We start from the raw sequence: 26,739 nt of genomic DNA, 5'->3' as shown, positions 1-26,739 counted from the left end.
TCATAAGATACAACACTTAATGACAGTCATAGGGTACAGATAAGCAATCAAATCATACTAGGAAATTAAAGGATATTAATTAAACATTAAAGGATATTAAACATTAAAGAATTAAACATTAAAGATTATTAATAACCGGGGTCTGGACTGGGTCTAAGCATCTCCCCCCAGCCGGAGGGAGTTGCCACGCGTGGAAATGCCCCGTAACCCTATATCCCCACGACCAAACTCCTCAAACACAGATCTTTTCCAGCTCCTTTCCCTTTCTTTCTTTCTTTCTTTCTTTCTTTCTTTCTTTCTCTTTCTTTCTTTCTTTTCTTTCTTTTTTCTTTCTTTCTCCCTCCCTCCCTCTTTCTTTTTCTTTCTCCCTCTCTCTCTCTCTCTCTCTCTCTCTCCTTCCTTCCTTCCTTCCTTCCTTCCTTTCTCTCTCTCTCTCTCCCTCCCTCCCTCCCTCTCTCCCTCCCTCCCTCCCTCCCTCCCTCCCTCCCTCCCTCCCTCCCTCTTTCTTTCTTTCTTTCTTTCTTTCTTTCTTTCTTTCTTTCTTTCTTTCTTTCTTTCTTTCTTTCTTTCTTTCTTCTCTCTCCCTCCCGCCCCTTTCTTCGGCTCTCCCGAACTTTCCAGACTCTTCATTGGCTTGCCGAGGGAAGGGTTTTTTTTGGGGGGGGGGGAAAGTTCCCCCCCCCCATCCCCTGTTCTGGTTGGCCGAACCCTCTCGCGAGGTTCCGATTGGTTGGATGTCCAGGCGTCGAATTCCCCATTGAGAAAAAAGAAGAGAGGCGTCAAAATCAAGAATGGAACGCGCGCGCAGGAGAAAGGGAAAAAGGACTTTCCCTTTTGGAACGTTGATTTCCCTTTGATCTCCCCTTAGGCTTTGGAACGTTTGTTTCCCCTTTGATCTCCCCTTAGGCGGGGAGGTAGAACGGAGGTTTGCACGTATTTTTTTTGGGGGGGGGGAAGGAGGATAGGATACCCCCACCCATCCACCCCATTCCAACGCAGGGCTAAGCCTACCCCTTTTAGAGGTGGATCCCCGCCCAGCGATTGGCTTTGCGATCGGGAGGAGCTTGAGATCCCTTTCCCAAAGCTCGACCGCTCGCGAGAGCGAGCCAAACCCGGGCGGGACCCCCCCCCGACACACTTCCAGTCGCTTCTCGGCGCTCGGTGCTTCTGAGCTCATGGAGCTGCGAGCGATCCTGACCTTGCGCGCCGCCCTGGCGCTGGCCGCCCTGGCGGCGGTGGGCGTCTCTGCGGGCAGCGAAGGCAAGCGGGAAAGCGTGGATCCCGGTAAAGAAGGGCGCAGCGCTGAGGATCGGGCAGGGATCAGGCTGTGTGGGGGGCGCGGGAGGGGAGGGTAGAAGCGACCGGTCCCCGGTACCTTGGATGGGGGGGAGGGCAGGAGGGAGAAAGGGGGAAGGAGAAGGGTTGCGTGCACGGAATCCCTTGGCTTTGGAACCGGAGAAATCGCTGAAGGATCAGTTAAGGAAATCGGGGCTTACAAAGAGCCCGTTCACACGAGCCACCGCTTTGGCTCCGCAGTGGCAGAATAATCGGTTTCACTCCCAGGAATGGGTCCCCATCAGTCTAGCGGTTGCGGACCGAGGAGAGAACGCCAAGCCCGGGATCGAGTCTGCCTCCGCGTTCCTTATCGGAGTCTACCTGATCACTTTGCTGTAACTTTGAAAAGTGAAAAGAAAAGAGAGATCGGGGGGGCAGGGAAGGAGAGATCGTAAGCCATCCCTAGGATGGGGGGGTGGGGTGGGGAGAAAGATCGCTGATCCAGGAGCTTTCTAAATAGACAAGGTTAGTCCTCAATTGAGGAGGGCAACTTGAGCTCAAAATTTAGGTGGCTAAAGTGAGAAATTGGTTGAGTTTTTCAGTGAATCACCCCAGTCGTTCAGTGAGTAAACACGGTTGTTAAGTGAATCCGTTCCCCCCCCCTTGACTTTGCTTGTTAGAAGGTCGCAAAAGGGGGGGGGATCGCATGACCCCTACGGGACATTGCCGCCGCTGTTGTAAATATGAGTCGGGAGTCGAGTGTCCGGATTTTGATCGCATGATCATGGGGAATGCATCGGTCGTAAGTGTGAAAAGTCACTTTTTTCCCAGTGTTTGTCGTAACTCCAAACGGTCGCTAAACGGGCTGTGGTAAACCGAGGACTACCTGTAACGCTTTTCTCATTCCCAGAATCCTCCCTAACATTGTCGTTTGGGGAGAGGGGACTTCTGGGAATTAAGGGGCCGATGTGTCTGGGAGGGCACCAGGTTGCCTCTGTCTGGAAGTTACACGTGAATTGGTCGCTGTAGAAAAGGGGTGTCAAATTCGAAGGCTCGCGGGCTGGATTTGGCCTGCGGGGTGCTTAAATCTGGCCCGCAGGGCCTGGAAATAGCAAACGACCGGTTTGCGATGCCTCTGGAAGCCAAAATGGGGTACTGAGGGGGCCGCGCGAGGGCCCCGTGCGCCCCGTTTTCGGCCTGGACAGCCTCCTGCAACACTCTGCTGTGTGGGGGGGGCGCGGGTTAGTTTTGGCTGGCAGGAGGTGTCTGTTCCGTGCCCCCACCCAGAGGTGGGTTTCACTTACCTTTACTACCAGTTCGCCGTGCGCACGCTCACTTCACGCATGCGCTGTCCACACATGCCCCCGCACATGCGCTTTGCTCGCTCGCGTACTTTCCATGCATGTGCCCGGCCTCAAAAATGTGCCTAAATAGCACGATATGCAGCTGGGGCTGGGTGGGCGGCCGCAACCAGTTCGTCTGAACCGGTGCGAACCGGATGAATCCCACCTCCACCTCCCGGCCGGCCCGCGGAGAACTACAATGCTGATCTGGCCCTTGAAGAAATCCAGTTTGACACCCCTGCTGTAGAAAGCTCACCTCCTCTTTGGATGAAGCTGGACAATTTGGGCAGCTTAAGGTTGAGAGGGCCTTCAACGGTGCTGAAAACAGTGACTTATGGCCATTTCCCTCCCAGTTACGACCTTTGCAACATCCCCACGATCGTGTCATCAAAACTCAGAGGCTTTGGCAACTGGTTCATACTTATGACCGTGGCTGTGTCCCCATAGTCATTTGAGACCTTCTGACAAACAAAGTCAATGGGGAAAGCCAGAGTCACTTCGCAGCCTTGCGGCTAGCTTAGCGACATCAGCGATTCACTTAACAACGGAGGGGGAGGGGGGCAAGCAAGGTCGTAAGATGGGCTGAAAACTCCCTTAACACCAGACATTTGGGGATCAATTGTGGTCGTAAGTCGAGGGCGACCTGCAGGGTGGATTTGATTTAAATCGGGTTGATTTAAATCACAATTTAAATCATGATTTAAATCACTAGTAAAAAGGCTTGATTTAAATCAACTGGATTTAAATCATAATTCTCTGCTACTCCTTTGACCCACTGTTGACTCACCGATAGTCCCAGTGTTGCAGAATATACAGCCTCCTGCTACATAACTAAGCTCCATTTCATGCTGAATAAACTAAATTATTTCTGTATCTTAAATAGAAAACTATCTTACGATAGATTTTTACCCCAAAAGTTTTTTATTAAAATAAATTCGATAAAAATAAAAAAAAAATCCTATTTAAAACAAAAAAATCTGATTTTTTTTTTGATTTTTTTTAAAAAATCATTGATTTTTATCCACCCTGGTGACCTGTAGTGGGCAGATTCAGAAGCCAGGATAAACATTGTAGCCGACTGGACGTGTTTGAGTTGGCAGAGAGGAAAATGACGGTAAGAGGTGCATTTGTGGCGTTTGCTGAGGCATGTGGCTTTCATCTGCTATTAAGAGAAAAAAAATTTGGGAGCAGCAGAAGTAAAAGGAAGACGGTGGCAGACATCTAATGGGACTTTCTGAGAAACCTCCAATAGGTTCTGAAGGAATCAAATGACTGGAATAGAATAGGAATAAGAATAGGAATAGGAATAGGAATAGGAATAGGAATAGGAATAGGAATAGGAATAGGAATAGGAATAGGAATAGGAATGGAAATAGAGTAGGGTAGGGTAGGGTAGAGTAGAGTTATAGAGTAGAGTAGAATAATAGAGTAGAGTAGAATAGAATAGAATAGAATACTTAGAGTAGAATGGAATGGGATAGGATAGAATAGGACAGTGGTCCCCAACCTTTTTATCGCCGCGGACCAATCAGCCTTTGATAATTTTACCGTGGCCCGCTGAGCGCGCGCAGGGGTGGGGGCTTTGGGCCACACGTGCGTACCTGCGCGGGGCTCTCTTCCCTGGAGCCTTTGCGCACGGCCCAGGAGCTTTTGCGCACGGCCCAGGAGCTTTTGCGCACGGCCCAGGAGCCTTTGCGCTGCAGCGTTCATGTCCCCCGGCCGCTGCGCGGCCCGGTGCCAGGTACTCCACGGCCCGGCACCGGTCCGCGGACCGGGGGTTGGGGACCACTGGAATAGGATAGAATAGGATAGAATAAAATAGAATAGAATAGAATAGAATAGAATAGAATAGAATAGAATAGAATAGAATAGAATATCAGAATTGGAAAGGACCTCGGAGGTCTTCTACTCCAACCCCCTGCTTAGGCAGGAAACCGTACACCACTTCAGACAAATGGTTATCCAACATCTTCTTAAAAACTTCCAGTGTTGGAGCATTCACAACTTCTGGAGGCAAGTTGTTCCACTGATTTAATTGTTCTAACTGTCAGGAAATTTCTTCTTAGTTCTAGGTTGCTTCTCTCCTTTATTAGTTTCCACCCATTGCTTCTTGTCCTGCCCTCAGGTGCTTTGGAGAATAGCTTGACTCCCTCTTCTTTGTGGCAACCCCTGAGATATTGGAAGACTGCTATCATGTCACCCCTGGTCCTTCTTTTCATTAAACTAGACATACCCAGTTCCAGCAATCGTTCTTCATTTGTTTTAGCCCCCAGTCCCCCTAATCATCTTTGTTGCTCTTCTCTGCAGTCTTTCTAGAGTCTCAACGTCTTTTTTACATCGTGGCGGCCAAAACTGGATGCAGTATTCCAAGTGTGGCCTTACCAAGGCATTATAAAGTGGTATTAACACTTCCAGTGATCTTGATTCTATCCCTCTGTTTATGCAGCCCAGATCTGTGTTGGCTTTTTTGGCAGCTGCTACACATGGCTGGTTCCTATTTAAATGATTGTCCACCAGGGTGGATTTAATTTAAATCGAGTTGATTTAAATCACAATTTAAATCATGATTTAAATCACTAGTAAAAAGGATTGGTTTAAATCAACTCGATTTAAATCATAATTTTTAAAGAGCAACTGTCATCTCTGCTACTCCTGTGACCCACTGTTGACTCACCGATAGTCCCAGTGTTGCAGAATATACAGCCTCATGCTACATAACTAAGCTCCATTTCATGTTGAATAAACTAAATTATTTCTGTATCTTAAATAGAAAACTATCTTACGATAGATTTTTACCCCAAAAGTTTTTTATTAAAATAAATTCGATAAAAAAAAAAATCCGATTTAAATAAAAAAAAAATCTGATTTTTTTGATTTTTTAAAAAAAATCATTGATTTTTATCCACCCTGTTGCCTACTAAAGACTCCAAGATCCCTCTCACAGTTACTACTATTGAGTGAGGTACCACCTATGCTCCACCTGTGCATTTTGGTTTTTCTTGCGTCAGTGTAGAAATGAGATTTAGAGGTAATACTGCTCCTGACTATGGAGGATCCACTTTCTAGCTGTCATTATCTCTACAAAGTGTCAGTCACCGATGGATTTTCTTAATGACCTGATCTTGGAAAATCCCGCTTCAATGTGAAGTTAAAATGAATTTTGGATTTTGCAAAGTTAGCCATGCTGAGCAGGAAGATGAGCTTCTAAATGGCACGGCAAGTTAGCAGCCATCACAGAGATACGATGGTTCATTTGAGAAAAGGGATGGAGAAAGGAACAAGTCAAACCAGTTAGTAAATCGAGAAGGGTGTTTGGGTTAAAATAGTACAGCTGTTGTGTGTGTGGGGAGGGGGGCAGAGTTTTGGCACTGTGAATTGGAACATAACTCTGATTGCTCAGTTGGAGCAGAAATCCAATCCGTATCTGGTTTTTTTTGAAAGACTTAAGGTTGACTTTTAGGGTCAGATTTTAATTGAAATGAAGTTCGAGCTAGTGTTTCTGGAAACTTAGCAGGATTACACAGTTATTACATGGTTGTTAAGTGAATCTGACTTTCACTTTGCTTGTCAGAGAGTCGCAAAAGGGGATCACATGCCCTGAGACCCCCGTCACGGTCATAAATGTGAACCAGTTGCCAAGTATCTGAATTTTGATCACATGACCGTGGGGATCAGGGCAAGGGTGAAATGCTCCCGGTTCGGACCGGAACGCCCGATCCGGTAGCGATGGAGGCGGGTGGTTCGGAGAACCGGTAGCAAAAATCCCTGCCCTCCCAGCCTCATTGCCCAGCTGAGCTGCGCAATCATCAGAGGCTTTTTAATTTATTTTAAAAAGCATTTTTTCTATAACCTCTTTGGCCGAAAAAATGCTTTTAAAAGTAAAAAAAAAAAAAAAGCCTCTGATGATTGTGCGGCTCAGCTGGGATCGTCAGAGGCTTTAAAAGAAAAAAGAAAAAAGCCTCTGCCGATCAGGCAAGTCAGCTGGGATCGTCAGAGGCTTTTAAAAAAAAGAAAAAAGCCTCTGCCGATCAGGCAAGTCAGCTGGGATCGTCAGAGGCTTTAAAGAAAAAAGAAAAAAGCCTCTGCCGATCAGGCAAATCAGCTGTGATCGTCAGAGGCTTTTTAAAAAAAGAAAAAAGCCTCTGCCGATCAGGCAAGTCAGCTGGGATCGTCAGATGCTTTAAAGAAAAAAGAAAAAAGCCTCTGCCGATCAGGCAAATCAGCTGGGATCGTCAGAGGCTTTTTAAAAAAAGAAAAAAGCCTCTGCCGATCAGGCAAGTCAGCTGGGATCGTCAGAGGCTTTAAAGAAAAAAGAAAAAAGCCTCTGCCGATCAGGCAAATCAGCTGGGATCGTCAGAGGCTTTTTAAAAAAAGAAAAAAGCCTCTGCCGATCAGGCAAGTCAGTTGGGATCGTCAGAGGCTTTTAAAAAAAAGAAAAAAGCCTCTGCCGATCAGGCAAGTCAGCTGGGATCGTCAGAGGCTTTAAAAAAAAAGAAAAAAGCCTCTGCCGATCAGGCAAGTCAGCTGGGATCGTCAGAGGCTTTAAAAAAAAAGAAAAAAGCCTCTGCCGATCAGGCAAGTCAGCTGGGATCGTCAGAGGCTTTAAAAAAAAAGAAAAAAGCCTCTGCCGATCAGGCAAATCAGCTGGGATCGTCAGAGGCTTTAAAAGCATTTTTTTTACAACCTCTTCAGCTGAAGAGAAAAAAATGGTTTTAAAAGAAAAAAAAAGTTGGCCACGCCCACTCAGTCATATTAACACCCCCCCACACCAAATCACGCCCACAGAACCGGTAGTAACAAATTTTACATTTCACCACTGGATCAGGAGTGGGTTCTACTTACCTTTATTACTGGTTCACAGCAGGAGCGCTTGCTTGCTTCTGCGCATGTGCAGATGACCATTGATGATGTGGTGGCAGGTGGGCGGAGCCTCCTGCCGGTTTTACTACCGGTTCTATCTAACCAGACAGAATCGGGAGCAACCCACCACTGGTGGGGATGTTGCAAAGGTCATCACTGGGAAGAATGGTCGTACTAAGTCACTTTTTTCAGTGCTGTTGTAACTTTGAAACTAACAGAATCGTTGTAAGTTGAGGACTACTTCAGTTATAGTTTGGTCTTCTGGGGCCCCAATTGGCCATCATAGTACTGCATGAATAACGGAACACAATTCTCAATCTCCTGAAACTAAACTTGATAGAAGTGTCGGTAAAGAAAGACAAAATTTACCAAATTTCATAAATAAAAGTTCCCAGAACTCTAGTATTTCATGGCTTTAAAAAAACAAAAAAAACCCAGGAATGTCGTAATCTAATATTGACCAACTAGACTAGAGGGGTCAAACTCAAGGCCCGCGAGCTGGATCCGGCCTGCGGGGTGCTTAGATCTGGGCCACAGGGCCACCTTGGAAACAGCAAAGGACCGGCCCATGGTGCCTCTCCAGTGGAAACGGAGCTTGGGACGGCCGCGTGTGGCCCTCCCGAGCTCCGTTTTCACTGTCAGAGCTCTTCGGCCGCCACAGGCGCCCCTGACATGAGTGACGTTGAGCTGGCTACGCCACTCTGGCCACATTCACCTGTCCCCCCTAGGTTAAAACACAACCCTGATGTGGCCCTCAATGAAATTGAGTTTGACACCCTTGAACTAGAACATTAGTTCTCAAACCTTGGCCAATTTTAAATGTGTGGGCTTCAACTCCCAGAATTCCCCAGCCAGCTTTGTTGGTGTTGTGGCCCGCCAGCGACCAGCAGAGCTGGCAGCAGAGTCGGACAGTGAAGAGGTTGGAGAGGAACGTGGGCCAGTCCTGGAGTCTGGGGAAGGCTCGGATGAGGGCTCCGAGTCGGAGGCAGAAAGGGGGCCAAGGCCATTTGGTAGTTCTTTGCTGCCTTCAGAGTCTCCGGAGTCTGACATCAGCGAGGTAGAAGAACAGCGTGAGCCTGTTCCCAGTGTGCCCATGTGCAGAGCTGCCAGAAGACAGGAACAATTAAGAAAACAGGGTCGACTTGGCAGTAAGGCTTGGAGATGATTGGCTCCTCCCATAAGACATAAAAGAGATGCGAACGGGACATGAGCTTTTGCAGGAAGCAATTAGTTCATCTGGTCGGTAAAAGCTCTGGAAAAGCTTTGACTCTGTGCTAAGTTTGGCCTTGCCCTGCGTGTGGGAATTAGTTCTTTTTTTTTTTTTTTTGAAACAAGTTGTATTAATTTTTTCTTTCACATACATATTTTATGAGCAGAGTATTGACCGGGTCACATCTTATACAATTTGTAACACAGTTATATATTAATTTTTATAATCTGTTCCAATCTTTTTTGTTTTTTCCAAATACAATTTACATATTTCAATTTCTGCCGAAATATTCTTTTTCCCTACTTTTTTATTTTATCTTAATATCTTCCTAATACATAATATATAAACAATATCACCATCCGCCCTTCAAATCTTAATTTCTTAGCATTACTTCAATTAATTATCTTATTTTTCCATTTATTAAGTATGTTTCTCAAAATCCCAATCACGCTTTTTAGCTCTAAACAATGTGCTTCATCTTATTCAATTCTTACATTGAAACCCTTTAACTTGATTGACGTTCCACATCTTATCTTGATCTCTTCTTATTACATAATAAGCAATATCACTATCTGCCCTTAATTCCTAATTTCTTATTCTAGCTTCAATTAATTATTTTATTTCATCACTTACAACGTATTTTTTTCAAACTCCCCATCACGCTTTTTAACATTTCAATTTTGTCTCTTAATTTCAGTTATTTGCATAATTAAACCAAATTTCCACTTCAAATTTCATCTGCTGGTCCGTTTGGCAATTAATTCTCTGGCAGCATTCCAAGGGAGATAAGGTGGGTGTTTGTAAACACTCCCCTGATAGACTGTTTGAGAAGCCTTTCAGACTGGGAATGACAGTAATTCACAGCCGTTTGAATTAAAGAGGTTTGCCAGGACTAAGTTTGTGCTGTTTACTTTCTAAGGAAGCCTAAGTCAGAATAGTTGGTTGGGGGATTCTGGGAATTGAAGTCCATACGTCTTAACATGTGGCGCGAGTTATAGTGGGTGCCCCTAGATACATCCACATTACACCAATTCTCCGCGAGTTGCACTGGCTCCCTATCGGTCTCCGGGCACAATTCAAGGTGTTGGTTATTACCTTTAAAGCCCTACATGGCTCAGGACCAGGCTGTCTTCAAGACCGCCTTCTACCACATAGCTCCCAGCGACTGGTAAGATCCCACAGAGTCGGTCTCCTCCGGGTCCTGTCAGCTAAACAATGTCGGCTGGCGGGCCCGCGGGGGAGGGCCTTCTCTGTGGCTGCCCCGGCTCTCTGGAACCAGTTACCTCCTGAAGTCCGGACCGCCCCCACCCTATTGGCCTTCCGGAAAGCGGTGAAAACCTGGCTCTTCCGGCAGGCCTGGGGCCGTTGATCTCGTTATAGTGATCTTGCGAGACCCGGCCACAAATTGGAATGTATGTGTTTTAATGTTTTAATGTCTTCTTTTAACTTTTGTATGGGATATTGTTGCATTGTTTTATTCTCTGTTGTAAGCCGCCCAGAGTGCCTTGGGAGTTGGGCAGCATAGAAATGCGACAAAATAAATAAATAAATAAAATAAACATTGCGAAGGTTGAGAAACACTGAGCTAGGATGTCCAGAAAGAATGAAGGAAAAAAATAGAAAGTTTTGGCTTACCCTGATGAATTTTTTTGTCTGGGGTTTGTTTTATAATGCCTTCCAGCTTTGCATATGCTACTTAGGAAATTATCATTTCTTTGAACCCTGCCTTTGGCTGAACTGATGATTACTTTTGAGATGAAAGGAGAGCTTTTTAGATCCCAATTGGTATCTTTCCCGACTTTGGCTGACGGTGTGAATTGAAAGTAGAAAGTACGAGCTGCGATGAGGTTTGAGCCCACCCATCCTCATTTTCTCTGTTTTTAGGATCTCCGAATCCTCTCTTGCATCCTTGCCAAAAAAAAAAAAAAAAAAAAAGATGGGATGGGGTCTTAAAAAGGACAAAAGAAGGGGTTAGAAATTGTTGTTTCCAGTTCTACATCTCTCTGATTGCAACATAAATCTTTTTCTCCATTTTGGAAACTGCAGGTAGACTTACCACAGTTTGTTTAATGACCTTTTGACGTTACAACGGCCAGGGCCACCAGGAGGATTATTAAGTGCTGAAACAAGACTAATATGGGCACCCCGCTCCCCTGTGCATGCGTGCGCGGCAGTAGTAAAATTCAATTTTTTTTACTACTGGTTCTGTGGGAGTGGTTTGATGGGCGTGGTGTGGCTTGGTGGGAGTGGCTTAGTGGGCGTGGCAAGGGGAAGGATACTGCGAAATCTCCATTCCCACCCCACTTCTGGTAGAAAGATACTGCAAAATCCCCATTCCCACCCCACTTCTGGTAGAAGGATATTGCAAAAATCTCCATTCCCACCTGGGTGGATTTGATTTAAATCGAGTTGATTTAAATCACAATTTAAATCATGATTTAAATCACCAGTAAAAAGGCTTGATTTAAATCAACTCGATTTAAATCATAATTTTTAAAGAGCAACTGTCATCTCTGCTACTCCTTTGACCCACTGTTGACTCACCGATACTCCCAGTGTTGCAGAATATACAGCCTCATGCTACATAACTAAGCTCCATTTCATGCTGAATAAACTAAATTATTTCTGTATCTTAAATAGAAAACTATCTTATGATAGATTTTTACCCCAAAAGTTTTTTATTAAAATAAATTCGATAAAAATCAAAAAAATCCGATTTAAATCAAAAAAATCCGATTTAAATTTTAAAAATCTGATTTTTTTGATTTTTTTAAAAAAAATCATTGATTTTTATCCACCCTGATTCCCACCCCACATCTGGTAGAAGGATATTGCAAAAATCTCCATTCCCACCCCACGTCTCATAGAAGGATATTGCAAAAATCTCCATTCCCACCCCACGTTTGGTAGAAGGATATTGCAAAAATCTCCATTCCCACCCCACGTCTGGTAGAAGAATATTGCAAAAATCTCCATTCCCACCCCACGTTTGGTAGAAGGATATTGCAAAAATCTCCATTCCCACCCTACTCCAGGGGAAGGATACTGCAAAATCTCCATTCCCTCCCTACTTCTGGTAAAAGGGTATTGCAAAAATCTCCATTCCCACCCCACGTCTGGTAGAAGGATATTGCAAAAGTCTCCATTCCCACCCCACGTCTGGTAGAAGGATATTGCAAAATCTCCATTCCCACCCCCCTCCAGGGGAAGGATACTGCAAAATCCCCATTCCCTCCCTACTTCTGGTAGAAGGGTATTGCAAAAATCTCCATTCCCACCCCACATCTGGTAGAAGGATATTGCAAAAATCTCCATTCCCACCCACCCCCCTCTGCGGCCATCCAACCAGCCAGAGGTGGCATTTGCCGGTTCTCCGAACTACTCAAAATTTCCCCTACCGTTTCTCCCGAAGCTGTCCGAACCTGCTGGATTTCACCCCTGGTTTGACACCCATCCCTGCCTAGATCATGTTGGTTTGCCGCCTGAAAACCAACCCCTCAAATAGATTGCCACTTTTTTATAATTTCTCTCGTGCCCTTTTTTAATAATTTCTCTCGGCCTATGCTCTTCAATCCGACGTTCTTTTTTTTGACAGGAGTGAGGGGAGCTATACCGAATGGTTTTGATTAGCGAACGCTAATGGAAAGTAGCATGCTTCGGTTTTGCCGCTCATCTGTTTCCAATCCTGTCTGTCTCCGTGCTTCCTTGAGCTGTTCTTAACATTTGAATACAACTCCTCATTGGGGGAATCATGCGAATTGCACGCCGGACTGGCCAAAGCAGGTTTAAAAGCGGACAGTTCTCCGCTTTGCATTCCCAGTCGCCGAATGTCTTCTCCTTCTGTCCTTCCCTCCCCCTTCCCCTTCGCATAATTATTTTTTACTGACATGACTCAATAGGCTAAAAAGGACTGGCAACTTCCTTTTTGTGAAAGCTGCTTGTGTTTGCAAGAGGGAGTTGATTGTCTGAAGAAGACAGCTGTCCTGGCTCTGGAGAAAAACAGCAATTTCCACCACCACGTAGGCTACATTCCAGCTTGAAACAAATATCTGTTTGGCTGGAGGACAGCTTAAAGCGAGGTTGTCCAGTTCTGTGGAAGCACCAAGCTGACCTTAGCTGATCTTGAAGCTGATCTCCAGGGTGGGACTGGTCAGTACTTGAGCTGCAGAGCAGTTGCAGAGTTGTAGGCTTTGGGAAGTTGAAAGAATTCTCGGTGGTAGAGAACCTCTTGACGGTTTCTAGAAAAACCCTAGAGATGCCTCCATGTGTTGCGACCTAGGCTTAGTGAGTCATTACAAGACACAATTAGTCCCAAATAAATCTGTTTTATTGTAACAGCTGAGGATTACGTTCATTCCCAGCTGAGTCCCAATTAGTTGCATAACAAGTCCTTCGGAAGAAGTCCTTCGGGATAATCACCAACCTTTATCTTCTTTGACACTCTGCCAAAGGCCTTACCTGGCAAAGCCCCACGAAGTTCAGAAACAAACAAGAGACGCCGACTGGAAACAGAGTTAGCAACGTTGCTTTCCTGCAAAAGGCCCCAAGTGCCTTTGTTTCTCTTTTAAGCCTTATGGGAAGGGCCAATCATCTCCTGGCTTTACTCCCGAGTCGTCCCTTTTGCTTTAGCTGATCTTGCCTTTTGGCAGCTCTGCGCATGCGTGCACTAGGAACAGGTTCTTCCTGTTCCTCTGCCTCTCTGTTGTCTGACTCTGGGGGCTCCGGAGTCTGCACATCACTCCCAGATGGTCCTGGCCACATCTCTGCCTCTGATGCACAGCCCTCATCCGGGCCTTCCCCAGACTCCAGGACTGGCCCATGTTCCTCCCCAGCCTCTTCACTGTCTGACTTCGCTGCCAGCTCCACAGGCTGCTGGCAGACCACAACACCATGAAGTCCACCAGGAGCCGATGGTGACCAGGGTGGATAAAAATCAATGATTTTTTAAAAAAAATCAAAAAAATCGGAATTTTTTGATTTAAATCAGATTTTTTTTATTTTTATTGAATTTATTTTAATAAAAAACTTGGGGTAAAAATCTATTGTAAGATAGTTCTCTATTTAAGATACATAAATTAGTTTACTCAGCATGAAATGGAGCTTAGTTATGTAGCATGAGGCTGTATATTCTGCAACACTGGGACTATCGGTGAGTCAACAGTGGGTCAAAGGAGTAGCAGAGATGACAGTTGCTCTTTAAAAATTATGATTTAAATCGAGTTGATTTAAATCAAGCCTTTTTAGTAGTGATTTAAATCATGATTTAAATTGTGATTTAAATCATCTCGATTTAAATCAAATCCACCCTGATGGTGACTCAAGGAAAAACATTTTTAAACTGATGGGCTTAAAAATTCAAACTGGTTTGGGTTACCCACAATGCCCCATTAGACCATGGGATCTGTGCACCTAAGAATAGAATAGAATTCTTTATTGGCCAAGTGTTGTGGCCCGCCAATGGCCAGCGCAGCTGGCAGCCCCTTTGTGAGATCCTCGCTGTTCTCTCAGCTTGTTGGTTTTCTTGCAGACCGCACTGATGATGTTAGGTAGTTTGGTAGTGAAATGTCTGCAATAAAACCACCAGGCTCAGAGAGGATGAAGGACCCCATAGTTCCCTGATGGTGAACCAATGGCACATATGCCACAGGTGGCACGCGGAACCATATCTGTGGGCATGTGAGCATTGCCCTAGCTCAGCTCCCGAGTGCATGCGCGTGCTGGCCACCTGATTTTCGGGCCTTCCGGGCCCACCAGAAATCAGGAAACAGGCTGTTTCTGGCCCCCGGAGGGCCTCTGGATGAGTGGGGAAGGCTGTTTTTGCCCTCCCCAGACTCCAAACAAGTTTCTGGAGCCTGGGAAGGGCGAAAAACGGGCCCACCGGGCCATCACATGCTAAAAGTGGGGGATCGCGGGAGGGTCGTGGGGGGGCAGGGCGCATTGAATTTTGGGTGTGGGCATGCACGCGCACGAGCCCCTGCGCGACCCCCACTTTTGGCACGCGACGGCAAAAAGGTTAGCCATCCCTGCCCTAGTTTAACCCAGAGCTACAAATATTGTCTTCTGTCGGTAAAGTAACACTTGTATAACAACATCTCATTTGTTTTCACACTTCCACCTTCCCTTAGTTTTGTTCATGATCCATTTCCTTGCTTCTTAAGGTTCTTGAGCACCGAATGGGACCTTCTTAGCTTTTTCTCACTTTAATCCCGCTACTAAATTCTGCATTCCTCCGGGAGAATTGTACAATGTTATTGTTGGTTCTGGAATTCTCTTCCACAGACAAAAGTCTCAAAACATTTCCAAGAGAGAAAAAAACAGTGGCTTAAAAAGTTTGCCAAAGAAACTTGGTAATGGGTTGGCTGTCAAGGAGCAACTTGTTGGTGCCCAGAAATTGTTTTGATGTGTTTGGAGTAGCTTCTCTGGTCTACTGCGATTCATTCTCGACAACCACAAATCCGCCCCTTAACAAAACCAAAGATCCTTCAGTTTCCCAATGCAGTGATAACTTTTTTTTTTTATCTGCAAAAGCAAAAATAGGGCAATGGAAGGGTGTATTTTTAAAACCAGAGGCTAATTTTGAAGATGAAAATGGTACTATTTGGGGGAAGCAAAATCTGATTCGGTTCCAAACCAGGAGAAAGGTGCTGGAAATAAAATGGAGACCGACTTCATATTTGGTTTCCAGAAACTTCAGCGAAGGCAGCAATGCTTCTGGGGTGGATGACAAAATGACTCAATGAGTGAATGAATTTATATAGGGTTCTGAGGTTTGAAGATTGAGATGCTCCAGGGAGTTGTGCAATTTAGTGAGCCTTATGTCTTTTACTATTTCAATGGTCATAAGTATGAACCAGTTGCCAAGCATCTGAATTTTGATCAACTGACCGTGGGGATGCTATGAAGGTCGTAAGTGTGAAAAACGGTCAGAAGTCACTTTTTCCAATGCCGTTGTAACTTTGAATGGTCACTAAATGAACTGTTGTAAATCGAGGACTACCTGTATTCTGAATTTCAGGCCCTATCAGCTGCTGCAAGAACAGTCCATAACACGTGATTTGTAGGACTTGTAATCTAAAACGTTTTCTAGGTGTCAGATCATCTGTCACTACAGGAGGTACAAATAGGTTATTGGAATGGGATGAAAAAGCTGGATGGAGCTTCTTGAAGTGGGCTTTAACAGATTTAACAGAGTTGGAAGGGATCTTGTAGGTCATCTAGTCCAACCCTCGACCCAAGCAGGTGGAGGGTATACCATTTCTGACAAATGGCAGTTCAATCTCTTCTTGAAAGCCTCCAGTGATGAAGCTCCCACAACTTCTGAAGGCAAGCTGTTCCATTGGTTGATTGCTCTCAATATCAGAAAACTTCTTATTTCTAGGTTGAATCTCTCCTTGTTTAATTTCCATCCATTATTCCTTGTCTGGCCTTCGGGTGTTTTGAAAAATAGCATGACCCCCTCCTCTTTTTGATAACCCCTCAAATATTGGAAGGATGCTATCATGTCTCCCCTGGTCCTTCTCTTCACTAGACTAGCCATGCCCAGTTCCTCTAACCGTTCATCGTATGTTTTAGCCTCCAGTCCCCTAATCATCCTGGTTGCTCTTCTCTGCGCTTTTACTAGAGTCTCAACATCTTTTTTATAGTGTGGTGACCAAAACTGGATGTAGTACTCTAGGTGGTATCTTACTAGGGCTTTATAGAGTGGTATTAGTACCTCCCTCGATCTTGATTGTATCCCTCTATTAATGCAATTTAGGACTGCATTGGCTTTTTTGGCTGCCGCTGCACACTGCTGGCTCATATTAAGACTGGTTGTCCACTAAGACTCCAAGTTCCCTCTCACAGTTACTGCTATTAAGCCTGGTTTCATCCAGTCTATATGTGTACTAAGTGTAAGACTTTACTTTTCTCTAGTTGAGTTTCATTTTGTTACATAGGGTGCAGTATTCAAGTTGTCAAGATCCATTTGGATCTTGAGCCTTTCATCTAGGGCAGTGATGCTGCACTAAAAGTTAGTGATGGCTAACTTTTTGCCATCGCGTGCCAGAATGGGGGTCGGGGGGGGTTGGGCGCGTGCGTGCCCACACCCATAATTCTATGCGCCCTGCCCCCGTGCATGTATGTGTGACCCCGCCCTTCCCAGCATGCAATGGCCTAGTAGGCCCGTTTTTCTCTCTTACCTGGCTCCAGAGCCTCTCTAGGAGGCTGGGGAGGACGAAAACAGCCTTCCCTACCCTCCCCAGAGATCCTCCAGCTTCCGGAGCTGAGCTCGCATACCCATTGATATGGCTACACGTGCCACAGGTTCGCCATCACGGATCTAGGGTATTGGTTACTCCTGCCAGCTTAGTATCTTCCCTCCACAAAGCCTGTCTGTTTTTTTCATCCTTCGGCTGTAATAAAGTTGTGTGCCAGCAGCAATAGCAGTTGTGTGCCAAAGCAGCAGCCTTGGCTGTTCCCCAAAGTTGCATTCCAGATTCATGGAAGACTTATCGAAGGCCCGGAAGCCCTCCGTGGCCTGGCATTCTCAGAGACCAAAAAAATATAAAGCCAACATTTCTAGCCAGAAGCTTCCCTTAATGCCATTTTAAAGCTTACAGCCAAAGGGAGACATGCAGAACTGAGCCAAGGAGCACCGATGGCTCTGATCGTCCAGGATAAAAGAGCAGCAAGAGGATTGCGATGTATGCTATACAGGTAGCCCTCGACTTAACAACAGTTCATTTACCGCGTTTTCCTGAAAATAAGTCCTCCCCCCGAAAATAAGCCCTCCCCCAAAAATAAGCCTCCCCGAAAATAGGCTGCCCCCGAAAATAAGCCCTCCCCTGAAAATAAGCCCTCCCCCGAAAATATGGTGCCCCCTGAAAATAAGCCCTCCCCCCAAAATAAGCCTCCCCCCAAAATAAACTTTCCCCCGAAAATAAGCTCTCCCCTGAAAATAGGCTCTCCTTTGAAAATAAGCTCTCCCCGAAAATAAGCCGTCCGCTGAAAATAAGCCCTCCCCCGAAAATAAGCTGTCCCCTGAAAATAGGCTCTCCCTTGAAAATAAGCTCTCCCCGAAAATAAGCCGTCCGCTGAAAATAGGCCCTCCCCCGAAAATAAGCTGTCCCCTGAAAATAGGCCCTCCCCGAAAATAAGCTCTCCCCCGAAAATAAGCCGTCCCTGAAAAGAAGCCCTCCCTTGAAAAGAAGCCCTCCCCTGAAAATAAGCTGTTCCCTGAAAATAAGCCCTCCCCCAAAAATATTTAAATGCATGCGCAGCTGGTCCCCGCCATTTCCTCTGGTTAGGGTTAGGGAGAAAGAGCTAGAAATCAGGTAAGATGGCAAGAGGACCCCATCTCACTCCACGCACCCCAAAATAATAAGACCTCCCCAAAAATAAGGCCAAGTGCTTATTTCAGGGTTCGAAAAAAAATATAAGATAGGGTCTTATTTTCTAGAAAAACATGGTAGTGACTGTTCAAAGTGACAACAGGACTGAAAAAAGTGACTTGCGACCATTTTTCACAGTTACAACTTTTGCAGCATCCTCAGTGGTGGATTTCACATGTTACTACTGGTTCGCCCGTCCTCAACGTGCCTAAATAGGATGGCATAGAGCTGCGGTGGGTGGGTGGGTGGGCCCACCAGCGATTCCTGCTACTGGTTTGGGCGAACCGGTCTGAACTGGCTGAATACCACCTCTGATCCCCATGGTCATGTGATTTACATTCAGATGCTTAACAACTGGCTCACATTTATGACGGTTGCAGTGTCCTGGGGTCATGTGATCTTCTTTTGCAACCTTCTGACAAACAAAGTCAATGGGGAAAGCCAGATTCTTTTAACAACCGGGTTACTAATTTATCAGCTGCAGCGATTCACTTCACGAACGTGGCAACAAAAAAAAAAAGTCGTGAAACAAGGCGAGACTCCCTTAACAAATGTCTCACTTACATAAATTGTGGGCTCCGTGTTGTCGTAGGTTGAGGATTACCTGTAATGCAACATCAGATTGTTGCAGATAGTTCTCGAGTTACAACAGTTCATTTCGTGACCGTTCGAAGTTATGGCACCGAAAAAAGTGACTTGTGACTGTTTTTCCCCACTGAACGACCATTGCAGGATCCCCATGGTCGTATGATCAAAATTCAAATGTTTGGCAATTGACTCATATTTATGACGGTGACACACCGGGGTGTGTGTCATGTGATCATCTTGGCGGCCTTCTGACGAGCAAAATCAATGAGGAAGCCAGATTCACTTAACAGCTGTTACTCACTTAACAATGGCAGCGATTCGTTTAACAACTGCGGCAAGAAAGGTCGTAAAACTGAGCAAAACTCGCTTAACAAATGTCTCGCTTAGCGACGGAAATTCTGGGATCAATTGTGGCCATAAGCTGAGGACTGCTTCTAAATGCATTGTGCCAATACATAAAATTGGCCTAATTGGGAACAGGAATCAAGCCGTACACATTGTCAACAAGTGTACCACTTGTGGCTTTTGCAGACCACAAAAGGACTTGGAATTTCCCTATGGATTTTCCACCTTTCCAGCTTTCTGGAAATCTGTGCCCATCTGCTCAGAGACGAGCCACGTTGGCATTAAAACCTTGGCAGAATGCAGGAAAGTCTCTGGGCCTTAGCTTCTGATGGGCCCTTCTACAGCTCTAGGCTGTTAGATGTTAACCTTGGATTGCAATATTTAAATATCTGGGCAATGTCCTCCAAGAAAATGGATAAATAATACAAAGTTCCAGTGCTTTTTTTCTTTTTTTTTTAAGACAAAAAAATCACTCGCCTTCCACTCAGAAGGTTGAGAGTTCAATCTCAGCAGTTCTGTTAACAGATTAACAGAACTGGAAGGGACCTTGTAGGTCATCTAGTCCAACCTCCTGCCCAAGCAGGAGGCCCTACATCCGGGATGGCGAACCTATGGCACGCGAGTGTTGCCCTAGCTCAGCTCCAGTGCACATGCGTGCGCCGGCCAGCTGATTTTTGGGCCTTCTGGGCCCACTGGAAGTCAGGAAACGGGCCGTTTCCGGTCCCCAGAGGGCCTCCAGGGTGTGGGGGAGGCCATTTTCACCCTCCCCAGGCTCCAAGAAAGCCTCTGGAACTTGCAGAGGGCGAAAAACGGGCCTACTGGGCCCACCGTGCCATCGTGTGCCAAAAGCGGAGGTTGCACAGAGAGGGGGGGTCGCATGTGCATGTGCGGCGGGTGTGGCGCATTGAATTATGGGTGTAGACACACGTGTGTGAGACCCCCCCTGCGCTCCCCCCGCTTTTGGCACGTGACGGCAAAAAGGTTAGCCATCCCTGCCCTACATCATTTCTGACAGATGGCAGTCCAGTCTCTCCTTGAAAGCTTCCAGTGATGAGGTAGCGGTAGCATTTATGTACAACTGTCAGATTCGATGCCAAATTTATGATTTTAACGTGGGTTTTATCTGTTACTTATTATTTTATACTAGAATATTTCCAGAGTGTTTTTAACATGTTCTGATCCTTAACTGTTTCTCGTCTGGGGAGCAAAGAAAAAATATCTGCTGCGAACTCCATATAGGCGTCAGGAAGGGCATCCGGCCAGTAAATGCTGAGCTCTATCCAGTCGCGCCGATTTTACCTCAAATTAAGGGATTAGAGCAGGGCCGGGGTGGGTTCTACTTACCTTTACTACCGTTTCACAACGGGAGTGTGCGCATTTCTGCGCATGCACAGATCGTCCATTATGACATCCGGGTGGGTGGGCAGAGCCTCCCGCCGCTTTTACTACCGGTTCGCAAGAACCGGACCGAACCAGGAGCAACCCACCACTGGATTAGAGGGTTGTAAAAAGGGAGTTGTCACTCTAAAGAATCAATAAATGTTGCTTTCAGGGCAGAAAGGAGGGACAGAGTTGAGGATGATGATGAAAAAATGTTTGAGCCTAGGTAGTCCTCAGGTTGCAACCACAATCGACACCAGAATTTCCGTTGCTAAGCAAGGCAATTAAGTGGTTCACACCTTTTTGCCACGGTTGTTAAGGAAATCACTGCCGTTGTTAAGTGAATCACGTGGTCGTTCAGTGAATCCATCATCCCCCTTTGATTTGGTTTATTGGAAGCCAGCTGGGAATGTCACCGATGGGGATCACATGACCCTATGGTTCTGCAACCATCCTAAATACGTGCCAGTTGCCCAGTGGCCCGATTTTGACCCCATGACTATGGGGATGCCACTATGACGGTTGTAAGTGCGAGGACTGGTCGTAAGTTGCTTTTTTCGGTGCCATTGTAACTTTGAGTGGTCACTAAACAAATGGTGGAGGACTGCCTGTTGTCGACATATAAATGACAATAACGGGGTTTAAGGACGGTGGTAAGGAAGAGGGGTTTATTTAGTTTGGGCCTAGCACAGGGGTGTCAAACTCCATTTCATTGAGGGCTGCATCAGGGTTGTGTGTGACACTGGAGGGCTAGGAGTGGGTGTGGCCATGGTGGACGTGGTCAGCTCAACAGCACTCGTGTCGGAGAATGGGAGGCCCCTGTGGTGGCCAAGTGCTAAGGCAGGACTTCCCTGATACCCTCCCTCACTTTCATTATAATCTTCCTTCCTTCCTTCCTGTTGTGGCCTGTACGCAGCCTGTGCAGCTAGTAGCCGATTCAGACAGTGAGGAGGCTGGTGTGGTGCTGCGCCAGCAGCCTGTGCAGCTGGCACTCGAGTTGGACAATGAGGAGGCTGGAGAAGATGTGGTGCCAGAGGCGGGGATTCAGCCAGGGCCTTCAGAACCTCCAGAAGCTCTCTTAAGTGAAGAGGACGAAGAGGAGGAGCCTCTTCTCGATGTACGGGCGCGCAGAGCTGCCAAAAGGCAGGAGTGGCTCCTCAGGAGGAGGTCTCCTCGAGAATAGGGCTTGGGGCTAATTGGCCATTCCCTTAGTCTATTTAAGGAGGAACGCCGACTGAAGCAATTTGCAGGGAACAACTTCATTCACATACCCTCGTGTCTTGTCTTGCTTATCTTATCAGCTTCCTGCAAATTGCTTCTGGGCATTCTGTCAACCATAGTAAGCTTTCAGTTATTATTCTTTGAGTTCTTGGTGGCTGTTAATGCAATTAATTAACAACCATTGTTGTAAAAGACTGATTTATTTAGTAAACCAAGGTTTGAACGGACTTTGTGTGTGCTGCGTTCTTTGGGATCTGTAGCTGGGGCAGAACACTTCCTTCCTTCCTTCCTCTCTCCCTCCTTCTCTTCTCTTCTCTTCTCTTCTCTTCTCTTCTCTTCTCTTCTCTTCTCTTCTCTTCTCTTCCTTCCCTTCCCTTCCCTTCCCTCTTCATTCTCCTTTCTACTTCCTTCGCCTCTTTTCTTCTTTTTTCCTTCCTTGCTCTCTTTCCTTCTTTTTGTCTTTCCTCTTTCCCTTTCTCCTTTCCTGTCTCTTCTTGCATCCTTAAATGCCAAAGGGGAAAGATTTCTCCTTTTGTTTTATTTTTAGTTTGTTTTGATAGCCCTGCGCCAGCGAAAACAGAGCTCAGGGAGGAGGGGGGTCCTTCGCTACTTCCAGGGCGGCCCAGCGGGCCAGATGTAAGCACCCCACGGCCTGGATCCGAGCCTTTGAGTTTGACACCCCTGGTCTAGCACAACCGTTCTCACCTGGCGTTCTCTGGTAAGCTAGGATCCCAATGAGTGATTGTGATTGGGGAAAAAAAATAAACTTTTCTTTCCCCCTTAAAAAAGAATTACAGATTATGTAAAAGCGTACACTCACACTGGTGGGAGTTTTTTGCATGCCGCTGCTAAACTGCCAACCTGGTACATTGTTGTTATTGTAAATTACATAAGAGGTAGATTGTGAAGATGGACAGTGAACTGCATTGTGCGAAGGGCTTGTACTTTTCGCATTGTGGATATGTGATACCCTGCGACCTGAACATAATTTGAAAGGTTGCCTCTGGGGCAAAAAAAGGTTGATAAAACAAGTACCCGTCATATGAAATTATTATAATCGGTCAGCCGAAGGGGTCTATGCGAATCCAGTTCGTTGTTTATTCAATACTGTAAAATACTGGACCTATCATATATTGTATATGTCAGTGATGGCTAATCTTTTTGCCATCGTGTGCCTGGAGCGCGGGGGTGGGTGGGTGAGTCACACGCACATGTGTCCACACACATAATTCTGTGTGCCCCACCACCATGCATACGTGCGTGACCCCCTCCTCCCGCTCCTGGCACACGATGGCGTTGTGGGCCCGGTAGGCCCGTTTTTCTCTCTCCCTAGGCTCCAGAGTCTTCTAGGAGCCTGGGGAGGGGGAAAACAGCCTCGGGGTGGGGGGGTGGGGAAGGCCGTATTCACCCTCCTCCCCAAGCTCCTAGAAAGGCTCTGGAGCCTGGGGAAGAGCAAAAAACAGGCCTTCCAGTCCCACTGGAGGTTGACAAACTGACCGTTTCCAGTCTCCAGCGGGCCTCCGGGGGAGGGGGGAGGCTGTTTTCGCCCTCCCCAAGCTCCTAGAAAGGCTCTGGAGCCTGGGGAGAGAGAGAAACAGGCCTTCTCCAGCACCTCCCGAGGCCCTCTGGAGGCAGGAAAGAGCCTGTTTCCCTACTTCCAATGGGCCCAGAAGGCCCAAAAATCAGCACGCACCGGAGCTGAACTCGTGTGCCCACCAATTTGGCTACGCATGCCACAGGTTTGCCATCACGAGTATATATGGAGAAAAAAACAGTTAACAAGTTAAACAACAGTAAAGTTTGGACCACACATTTCTTTTTTCTTTTTTTCTTTTATTTTATTCCAAGGATTAAAATACAAAATCCAAAGGAAAAAGAATTGAACAAAAACAAAACTAGATAAGACCATTACATCATCATCATCATCATCTTTTAACGACCCCATAATCCCTTGCGGGGTGGAGTCTGGGCAACTGAATGGAGCTAGCGGAGTGTTTAATGGCCGGATGCCCTCCCTGTTGCTAATGCGGAGTTTTGTTCAGTAGATATATTCTCATTGTGCCCAGAGAGAGAAATATCTACCTCTACCTAGGATCGAACTCACAGCCTCCTGATTGTGAGGTGAGAGCTCCACCTCTTAAGCCATCATACCATTCTAGATAAGAACATTACATAAAGTGAATTAAAAGGACAAAAACAACCCCAAAACACATGCAATCTTCCCTGGCTGAATATTGACAAATATAACGCAGCAATAATAATTCTTCCCCCCGCCTTGCAAAAGAGGCCCAAAATTTATAAACTTCTACATTTATTTGCAACCCAATTTGACCTGCCAGACATTGTATATATGAAGAAATAATAGGCAACAGGTTAAACAACAGCAAGATTCTGGCCTGGTGGCTCAGCAGACTGATAGCATTGTGATTAACACCAGCTGTCTGCAATTACTGTAAGTTCGAATCTCACCAGGCTCAAGGTTGACTCAGCCTTCCATCCTTTCTAAGGTAGGTAAATTGAGGACCCAGTTTGTGGGGGCAATAAGCTGACTTTGGATAAAATATACAAAAGTATGAAGGCTATTGCTTAACGCATTGTAAGCCGCCCTGAGTCTCCGGAGAAGGGCGGCATATAAATCAAATTAAAAAAAAAAAAAAAGATTCGGACCACATATTTTGTTCTGACCTAGGCTTCCTGAGACAGTAAAAAGCACACGATTAGTCCCCAAACCCTCTTTTTATTTCAACGGCTGTGAATTCTGTTCATTCACAGCCCGTAATGAGTCACAAATAGTTTGTAAAGAGTCCGACAGAAGTCTGCCACAGTCCTTCGGTATAAGGCTGATAAGCACTCGCCTTTATCTCCCTTGACACGCTGCCAAAGACCTAATTGGTAATTAGCTTTCCAAGGCAACACGGAGTCAAAATGGAGCTTCAGAATTTAAACCGACCAGAATGAACAAAGTTGCTTCCTGCAAAGGCTCATGTCCCTTTGCTCCCCCTTTATGTCTTTTGGGAGGGGCCAATCATCTCCAAGCCTTCCTCCCAAGTCGCCCCTTTTGTCTTAACTGTTCTTGCCTTCTGGCAGGCTCCCCCTATTCCTCTGCCTCGCTGATGACAGACTCTGGAGGTTCCAGAATCAGCACATAACTCCCAGATGGCCCTGACCCCATCTCTGCCTGCAACGTAGAGCCCTCGTCCGAGCCTTCCCCAGAGTCCAGAACTAACCCATAGTCCTCCCCAGCGTCCTCATTGTCCGACTCTGCTGCCAGCTCCGCAGGCTGCTGGTGCACCCCCCCCCCCACATTTCTTACAAATGGCTCAAAGCTTAGACCAGTGTTTCTCCATTTTAGGAACTTTTAAGATGGGTGGACTCCCCCAGCTAGCCAGGTTTGAGAAACACTGGTTTAGCGTGTAAGCCTCCTTAATCCCTTCCCTTTTTATACGCCTACCAACAATGCTGGGAACTAATTAGATCATCCCAGAGGCGAACATCCACTCGTAATCTAAATGGTTGTAAAAATGTGCACCATATGTGTTCTGCTTCATGAGAAGAAATGCTGTTGGAAGCAATATCCATCTGGTTCAGTTCCAAGCCGGGAGAAAGGCACTGGAGACAAAATGGAGGCTGGAGGCTGATTGGAAAGATGGCGTAATGATGAAGCAGAACCACACGGGTTTGTGGTTCTGGTGCAGCTGACCACATGGAGTTGAGAGTGAGGGGTTTTTATACCTTCTCTTGGGCTCTTTGCACTTGAGCTTCCTGTTCCTGTGCAAGAACATGTATTCTATTGGCTGTTGCCGGATTCCCATAGGGCCATGTAGGGGATCATAGCTGGCTCTATAGGCAAAGAACAAATCCTAAGTGTTTGTCTGAGCTCCTAGGTTGGTTGAGGTTTGCTGGGGAGGGGGTGCAACTGAGATGATGCAATGAAGGGGCTTATGTTCTGAAAGGGTGTTGGGCAATTCCTATTAAGGCTTAATGTCTTTGTCCTTGTTTGGATCCTGAGCGAGGGTATTTGTTTATGAATAGAGCTATCTATCTCTTTATCTCTTAAGTGCTGATATCTGCTGTGGACTATTAAGGAGGGTGGGGGCTGCTTTCTGTCTCTTAAGAGCATGTTTCTCCCTTTCTCATCCAAGGAAACATAATATTCTGCCATTTTAACATTTCTCAAAATATTTCATTCTTCTAGGAGAGGGGTGGGTGCTAACTTTCTACACAGCAGTGGTCATAAGTGTGAAAAACGTCCATAAGTCATTCCTCCCCCCCCCCCGCGCCCTTGTAACTTCAAACGGTCATTGGTTGTAAATCAAAGATTATCTGTATCCCGTTCTGCAAACTCAGTGTACCTGAACTCAGCGCGGCTTTTGGAAGGAAAAATACGGGATGTTAGGTGAATCTGAGCCCAGAGATGGAAGAATCTGCCTCACGAGGTTGAAAGGAAAAAGAGCACTTTTGAATTTCTCCGGTTCACGTTGAGTTCAACTTCAGCCTTTTCAAGTAATTTAAATCTTCAGATAGGGAGAGAAAGCAATTAAACAATTTCCTTTAGCTTCCTGCACATTAAACAGTGAAGAATTTGAAATATTCGGGGAATTTTTCTAAACCTGCCCTCCTGGGCTTGATAGAAGAAGAGATGGATAGATCCAGAGGTGATATTCAGCCGGTTTGTACCAGTTCGGGGAAACTGGTAGCGGCGACCTGCCCAGATGTAATGCCATCCTATTTAGCCATGTTTTTGAGGCCGGGCACATGCATGGAAGTTGCGCGCACAAGCAAAGCGCATGTGCGGAAGCAAGTGTGCACGCACAGGGCGGACAAGTAGTAAGAATATGTGGAACCCACCGCTGGATAGATTGAAAAACAATGCTTTGATTTCCCTCTCTTGTTTTCTCATTTTGAATTCCCTTGTCTAATTCCTCCATTGCCCTGCGTTTTGCAGGGAAGCTCTTGGTCCTGACTGCTGCCACAGAGACAACAGAGGGCTACCGGCGCTTTCTACGAACCACAAAATATTTCAACTACACCGTCAAGGTGTGTACTTTCTATATTATTGGAGGGGGGGGGGAAGAAAAGGGAGGGAGTGGGGTGGGAACATAGCCAACCAGAAGGGTTAATCTGAGCTCTGCTTTTGCTGCCATTT

At 46.1% G+C, this 26,739-nt stretch overlaps 1 protein-coding gene across 2 annotated transcripts in view; it reads left to right on the top strand.

The window, feature by feature from the left end:
• Positions 1-527: 527 nt before the first annotated feature.
• Positions 528-26,739, top strand: part of PLOD3 (procollagen-lysine,2-oxoglutarate 5-dioxygenase 3) — a 61,398-nt gene continuing 35,186 nt past the window's right edge. Inside the window, exons 1-2 of one of the 2 annotated variants that reach the window (XM_034441844.3) lie at positions 528-1,284; positions 26,539-26,630. In XM_034441844.3, coding sequence (XP_034297735.1) covers positions 1,176-1,284; positions 26,539-26,630 — 201 coding nt within the window. In that variant the 5' untranslated portion in view covers positions 528-1,175. The remainder of the gene's footprint in view (positions 1,285-26,538; positions 26,631-26,739) is intronic. The other variant, XM_087893845.1, reaches the window with a different exon arrangement.

The sequence above is a fragment of the Pantherophis guttatus genome, chromosome 4 (genome assembly GCF_059756535.1).
Source record: "Pantherophis guttatus breed Tessera chromosome 4, ASM5975653v1, whole genome shotgun sequence".
NCBI classification, from domain to species: domain Eukaryota; kingdom Metazoa; phylum Chordata; class Lepidosauria; order Squamata; family Colubridae; genus Pantherophis; species Pantherophis guttatus.
The sequence above is the reverse complement of the archived record's forward strand: the minus strand, read 5'-3'. Positions and strand labels throughout refer to the sequence as shown.